Below are 7,316 nucleotides of genomic sequence, written 5' to 3'. Positions count from 1 at the left end.
ATCCTGTGAAGGTCACTGGCAGATGGGAATGCTTCTAGAGGATTTAATATCTTCTCATGGGGAATGACTGGGAGATGTGGTAGGGAATTCACTGAGAGTAGATGAGGAGACTCATGCATGGTCTCCAACTATGTGAAGAGCTGACCTGAGGTGAGGCATGCTCCTGGCTTCCAGGCAAAATTAAGATTGTTAGAGGGTTTTAGCAGATTCCTCTGGTACTGAAAGGGATGGTTCCAGGAGAGCAAGGCTCTCCTTGAGACAGTTTAGGAGGCTTCCCACCTTACCCTGGCTGGGGTCCTTTTCAGTGTTTAGAAGGCATATATTCTAGAACATATGCCTGGACCCTGACCAGTGAATGAGATTCTAAAATGACAGAATTCTAGACTTCTCCCCGGGATTCTAGGACTCTGCGACTTTGAATGCAAAATAATCCAGTCTGATGACCTTGGGGGGTGTGGTAGACAAGCCCCTTACCTGTCCCCTTTCTCCACGTATCTCATAGGGTCATTTTATCTACACCCCACCTCTAGGTTGCTGCTCCTTTTAGCCTCTCCTACCCAGCCAGCCAGGAGGGTGTCCCCCATCACAGGAGTATCAGGAAACCCATCCAAGTGGGTGATCCCAAAACAGCAAACCTGTCTTCTTCACAGCTGGACTTCCTCCTGAACAGCCTCGCCTGAGGCTAGTGTTGGTTAGTCCAATTACACTCCCCTTCATCCTCCCACCCCAAAGTGAGAGGGAATTAAAGGGAAAGAGGATGTAGAGGAAGTGTAGGAGCCTAACCTGGCTGTGGATATCCCCATTTTAGAGGAAATAAGCAAAATTGTTTGGAGATCAATGTCATCCCAATGGGAGGTCCCACCTTGAGTCTAGCCTCCACCCTGCTATGCACAATTGGAGCCCATTTCTGCTCTCACATTCCCAAGGGTCACTGCCCCACTTTAGGGAGGCCCAAAATGCCCTCCCACATGTCACCTCCCATTCCCGTCAATGCCCCCAAGGTCAGCAGGAATGACATAGCACCACTTACAAGAGCACAGTATCCGAGATTATTGCAGACTTTATAGAAAACTGCCCGAGGGAGGTCCAGGTTTCTTGGGTAAGGGGTGGGAGGGCAGGTCTCAAGCCAGTACATTAAAGGAGGGAGATTTCCTGTGTGCAGAGGCAGCACAAGCCAGCCATTCTGCCTGACCCGGGGGGTGGGAGTCAGGGAGAGGCAGTCCCCTCCCCACTCACCGATTGTGCTTTGGGATCATGCAGAAGGCAGAGCACTGAGGCTCTGACCCTGAACAGGAGGGCTTGTGTCTGAGGCAGGAGGCTAGACCCCCGTCCTCTTCAGGAAGGCATACAGGGTGGGGGTGGTGGGGTGGCAAGGAGTCCCCAGGGGAGAAGAGCCACAGTGGGTGGGAGACAGCATGGAGGAACCTTAGGAGGCAGCTCCCTTCTCCTCCACTCTGAAGCCTCCATGGACTAGTGATCAGGTCCATCATCCCCTCACTCCTTCCCAGGGGATCTGCCAGTGTGTGCGGCACTTGCCCTGCAGGACTGGAGAGCTCAATCTGGGAGGAGAGGGGGTGGCATATCCCAGGGGTGGACTCCTCCCAGGGCCCTGACAAGTGAATGCCAGGGGTGGGTACAAGTGCAAGCGATGGGCATCCGAGGAATGGAGAGCCTAAGATTTGGTCAGGGGAACAAAACAGTCTGGGGTGGAGGGCTGAGAGGTTGAGTTGGGGGCAAGCTCTGAGTGTTGGAGGATCAGAGCTCTGGTATGAAAAGCTGAGGATGGAATCCACCCTAAGGCCAGAATGGGTGTGCTTGTCCCTGGAAAGGCAGAGACAGACTGGGAGCTGAACCCCAAGTATGGGCCAAGGACTGGGAGGGGATGGCCAACCCATAGGGACCGGAGATGAGGGTCTCCAAGCACAATGGAGGGCTTAGAGCTCTAGGCTGGGACAAAGGGCTCAAAGCCCACAAAATTCTAATGGAGGTGCTCTGCTTCTGAGACCAGAAAGGGACATGATAGCCCCTGAGCCCTGAGAGGGAGGACAGAGGGCTCCCAGTTGAAGATGGGTCAGTGTAGCCTAGGGTGTTAGGGCTCAAGAGGAGTTTTGGGGTCAGTCTCAGAGCTTTTGGATTGAAGGACAGAGTCTCCAGAAGAGGCCAAAACGGGGGCAGGGCTTTCAGAGCCTGAGGTGGGTGAGTGCAGTTTCTGGAATCAGATGGGGTGTCTCTTGGCCTTTGGCTGTGGGAGCTCTCAGAGGCCAGGGAGAGAGGGTACAGCTTGGAGCTTCTGAGTGGGAGGGATGTCAAAATACAAAGGTCTCCGGCTGGTCTGGAGCAGGTCTCAAGAGATCCAAACTCGCGGGTGTCTCATCTCCAAGGCTTCAGGCCAGGCAGGGCAGCCCTCAACCCCCCGGCCGTGAAGCTCAGAGGCCTGAGCCAGGCGAAGTGGCTCGGGAGCCGGCAGGGGCAGACGTGGCGGGTGCGCGACGCGGGTCGGCGTCCTGCTCATAGCGGTAGTGGTAGCCCTCCATCTGGTCCCGGCAGGCCTCGCGCAAGTTGCGCATCCAGCGCTGAATGCCGCGGCGGTTTAGGTAGAGCACCATGAGGAAGATGAGGCCGATAAGTGCCAGCACCAGCCCGAAGAAGACGTAAGAGGCTTCCAGCTCCGGGCCAGTGACTTCCACCTCTTCCCCACGACTGTCGGCGTCGCCATCCGCGCAACGCAGTCGCGCTTCGTCCAGGTCCAGCAGAGGCCGGTCCAGCAGCGCCCGCGGGGCGGCGCAGCGCAGGCGGCGCGCGTCGGGTACGCGCTCCGTGGCGTTGCGCAGCCAGGCCAGCAGGGGGCGCGCGGCGCAACCGCAGCGCAGAGGGTTGTCGGCAAGTAGCAGGCGCGGCCCGGGCAGGCCGCCATCGCGCTCCAGCGCACGCAGCTCGTCGGGGTCCAGGCCGGTCAGCGCGTTGAGATGCGCGTCCAGCTGCTCAAGACGCGGCAGGTGCAGCGCGGCGGGCGGCAGGCGGCTCAGCGCGTTGCCCGCCAGGCCCAGGAGGCGCAGCTCGGTCAACGGGGCGAGCGCGGTGTCCAGCGCGTCCAGGAGCGCGGGACCGCCCCGCGCTAGCGCGTGGTTGAGCTGTAGCGAGCGCAGCGCCGGCAGCCCGCGGAAGGCGCCGCTACCCAGGGCGCGCAGCGGGTTATGGCTCAGGTCTAGCGCCGCTAGGCTGGGCAGCCCGTCGAAGGCGCCGTCCTCCAGTACTTCGATGTTGTTGTGCGTGAGGCGCAGCGCAGTGAGGAAGGGCAGGCGCACGCTGGTCGCTACAGCCTCCTCCCCGTCCGCGTCCCCGCCGGCGAAGGCGGCCGCGCGCAGCACCGTCAGGTTGGCGCCCACGATGGTGAGATTGCGCGCGTCGGGCGGCACATCCCGCGGCGGCTGCCGGAGCTCTGCGCCCGACGCGCAGCGCAACAGCAGCTTGGGGCCGCCGAAGCAGTAGCACTGGAAGGGACAGGGCGCGGCGGGTCGGCTCAGCGCCGCCGCCACGAGCAGCAGTCCCGGCAGCAGCGGCCCCCAGAGTCCTGGCTGTCCCGCACGCGGGGCCATCGCAGCCGTCCCTGCATTCAGTGCCCGGGCCGCAGCGCTCACCAGTGAGTTGGGAGCGCCTGGTGGGGGACACGGGTGGGGCAAGTCCTTGACCCGGAGCGGCTAGCAGTCCCGGTCGGTCTGTCCGCTGGCTCTAAAGTCCAAGGAATCTTCACTTTCCTCGCTGGGGGTGAGAGGGGTCAGGCGGGGAGCAAAGCCCCCCGCCCCTGGTGCCCTCCTTGCCCTGTGCGCCAGCCTCCGACTTCCGCGGCCGTTCTGGGCTCGGAGCCGAGTGGGCAGGGTTTGCCTCCCCCTCCCCGCCTCCTGGCCTCCTCGTCCGCCCCCAGCGGAGTCTCAGTGCCCTCCTCGCCGAGGGAGGCGGGGTGGGAGGCTCCCGAGACTCAGGGTTTCGGCTGCTGCGCTCTCGCTCCTGGCTCGCCAGCCTCAGGGCTGCTGAGAAGTTTGGCTCCCAGAGGCTCTGACTTGCTTCCACCCTTTTCCCCATCCCCCACGTATAAGCTGGTTCATTCCTCCTCCCTCTGTGGCACGTGTGGGGCGGGGCCGGCTGGGGCGAACTGTCAGGTGGGTCTTCACTGGCGAGAATGTGGGAAATGGACTTCAGCGCTGCCCCCCCCCTGCAAGAGGAGACCGGGATGAGGGGTGGGCTGAGAAAGTTACTCGTTTTGCAACCTCTTCCTCTTCTCTGATCAGGAAAAGGGACTCTGCTAGGAGGGAGACTGGAAAATTCCCAGTCTCAGCCACTGGCTCTGCGACCCCAATTCCATTAGGCATGTCTGTGCCCCTACCCCTGCAGGTCCTGTACCACAGGCCTTTTTTTTGATCCTGTCCCATGCCTTTGGAAAGTCTGCAGTGCCTCGGCCCCATCCCCTTAACCCCCCCCCCCCCCCCCACTCTGGCTGCTCTCCCATCTTCCATCTGGTTCCCTCCAGCAGACTGGAACCCTCCCAAGCACTGTCCTAGGCACAGGGAAGGGATGGATGGAGTGATTCAGCTCTTTGCTTTCCCTCCCTGCCCCAGCACCTGGGCATCCCAGGACAACATCAGCCAGCCCCCTCTTCAGGCTTCCCCACCTGTCAGTGAATGGAGCTGTGTAGTGGAGGCCCCAGAGGCCAAGAGAATGACTTTTGCAGCATAGAGTGGGGTGTCAGAGGGGATCAGGACTGAGGTGGGGGCTGAGCTGTTTATAGGTTTGTTTTGTTCTGGATTTTACTTATTTATTTATTTTTTTTGCAGAACTGGGAAGCTCCAGACTTGATTTAAAGAGACAGGCTCCTGAGAAGGAGCATTCCTGGTCTTAGCATGAATTATTCAGGTTGGAGAAGCTGACATTTGATCTGCAGGCCATTCGAGTATCAGCAAAGCTTGTTGGGATAGAGCCCCCCCCCCCCCCAAAGAAACAGTCAGTCTTTTTCTTTTGAATTGGGAATGGTTGTCAGGTTGAATTCTCTGAGGTTATATATAACAGATCGACAAACCGATCGAAACCACTTAAGAAGAGGCAGACCCTGCAGTGGCCTGGGTCTGACAGGGAACAATAAGGACCTAGGCTAGTGATACTGGGGTTCCCCCAGCCTTCCCATCCCCTGAGTCCTCTCTTTTCTATCCCCATTATAGACCTTCCAGGTACTAGTGGAGGACAATCGCATATGTCAGGATGCACTCGACTTGCATATACAGCGTTGGGCATGTCTGTAAAGATGCACACATGAGATTGTACATACACATGTGCTTACACATACAAAGGCAAGCTTGACATATGTACAAACCTCAGTGTATCCACATGTGAACACACAGACTCATGTTTATTTGGATGTGCATTCACATGTATGGGAAAACTTGTGCATGGTTCCAGTCAGGCTCATCTGTCTTTTATGCAAATACATGCACACTCACTCATACATGTGCATGTAGGGACATAGATTTGAGTGCATCCTGTTATGTGTCTGTAGTTTCATAAGCACATACATGCTTGGATAGGCAAAGTGCTCAGCTCATGCAAGTTCCCAGGGGGAACTCTCAGAGGGGCAGGCTTCTGGACCCATGGATGCAAGCACATGTATCCAGAGACTGACCAGCATGAGGAGCCCACTCCTGCCCTGTACCTTGTCCTTGGTCTGTGGAGAGCAGAGGCTGGTGGTGTCTTTTCTCACATGGGCACAAGTGCTGAGGGCTCTTAGCTATCGCACTCCTCTCAGTCCTGTCCCACATCAGCTACAGGCCCCAGCTCTGACATCTCCTGGTTGGGGTGGGGGGACTGAGTCTTCTGCATGACTCTATTTCCAGTATAGAGGCTAGCACAAAAGAGGGTACAGTAAATGCATATAGCAGGGCTGGCCTAGCATGTGTGAGGCACTGGGTTCAATTCTCAGCACCACATATAAATAAATAAAGATTCATTAACAACTAAAAAAAATTTTTTTAAATGCTTATAGCTGATTCCTTCCCCATCCCTGATATCCCACCATGCCAAGGGTGCTACAGGGTGCTGCAGGACACTGCAGGGCAGCAGGTAACCTTGATTGAGACCCGGGAAGAACTTAGAATCATCAGGTACCAGAGAACAGGGCAAACATTTTCTGTGTTGATAGGGAATGTTCTGTTCTCTGGAAGAACAGTTCTCTCCATCGTGGAGTTGTCTGTGTTGGGTATGTAGTAGGTATTCAATAAATGTGTAGCCAGTTGAGTTTCATTCTCTGATGCATCCAATAGAAGTATCTTTTCTTGAATTCCTTCAGTTCTACCCATTGTCAGGGCTCAGCATGATTTCTGATTGCAGGAAGCCCTCCAGGCTTCCTTCTCCCTCTTTGGAACTTTGTTTAGCGAAGAGGGTGATAGACTCTTCTGATCCTCTTAGCTGTCATCAACTGGGGCTCAAGAGTGATCTGATTTCCTGTGTTGTCAGGACACAGCCCAGAGAAGGCACCTAAGAACATTTACTGAACGAAATAATGATTTTTAAATCTCTGACTTGATCCTCCTATTTCTGTGAGGCCAGCTTGGTGAGGATCCCACATCTATACTTTACACCAGGAGACAGTTCCAGAAAGGTTAAGTGTTTCCCCCAGGTTGCACAGCTACCTGGGCCCTGAGCCTGACAAGAGCCTGACAAGAGCCTGACAGGATGGGTTTCCTGCCCATCTCCTTTGTCGCAGCAACTCTCCCTGTCCAAGGCTGCCTCTTTCCCTGTAGTGTGACTGGGCGCCTTGGACAAAGCTCAGGCTTGCAGGCTTTCCTCGGAACTAAGAGCAGTGAGGCCCTATCTCACCCAGGCACAGTGACCATCTGCCTTGGGCCCACACAAGAATTCCCCTTTACAGTCACATTGGACCTCAAGATCCCACTAGATCCCAGAACCCCTCTTCAAGCCTTCCAAGGTATTGTCCCCTCTGTGAGCATCAGGCTCCTTCATCTGGGCCCCTTTTCTTCTTGCAAAAATCTTGCTTTCTGTATGTGCCACTGAACCTTGGTAGGGAACAGAGAGGTTTGGTGACTTTCCTGAGATCACTCAATAGGTAGCCCCTTCCCTGTCAGGCTCCAGCCTCACTGGGTTATCAGAGACATCTCCAGACTACTCAAGTCCTTGGGCAAGTCTCTGCTTTTCCAGGTCTCAGTTTCCCTGTCTGAAAAAAAAAAAAAAAAGCATGTGTGTGTGTGAACAGAGGACCTTTTCATCCTGTACTCCTTGTTTTTTTAGGGGTGTTCAGAGAGGGACAGTGTACT

The 7,316-nt window shown here is 56.1% G+C and overlaps 1 protein-coding gene across 1 annotated transcript; it reads right to left on the bottom strand.

Moving 5' to 3' along the window:
- Positions 1–1,049: 1,049 nt before the first annotated feature.
- Positions 1,050–4,017, bottom strand: Tpbgl (trophoblast glycoprotein like). The gene has a single exon (XM_047516083.1). It carries the CDS (start codon positions 3,594–3,596, stop codon positions 2,427–2,429), a length of 1,170 nt encoding a protein of 389 aa, XP_047372039.1. The 5' UTR covers positions 3,597–4,017; the 3' UTR covers positions 1,050–2,426.
- Between the last annotated feature and the right edge of the window lie 3,299 nt (positions 4,018–7,316).

Source organism: Sciurus carolinensis, chromosome 11 (assembly GCF_902686445.1).
Source record: "Sciurus carolinensis chromosome 11, mSciCar1.2, whole genome shotgun sequence".
Taxonomy (NCBI): domain Eukaryota; kingdom Metazoa; phylum Chordata; class Mammalia; order Rodentia; family Sciuridae; genus Sciurus; species Sciurus carolinensis.
Note: the sequence above shows the minus strand (reverse complement) of the source record. Positions and strands in the feature narration are given on the sequence as shown.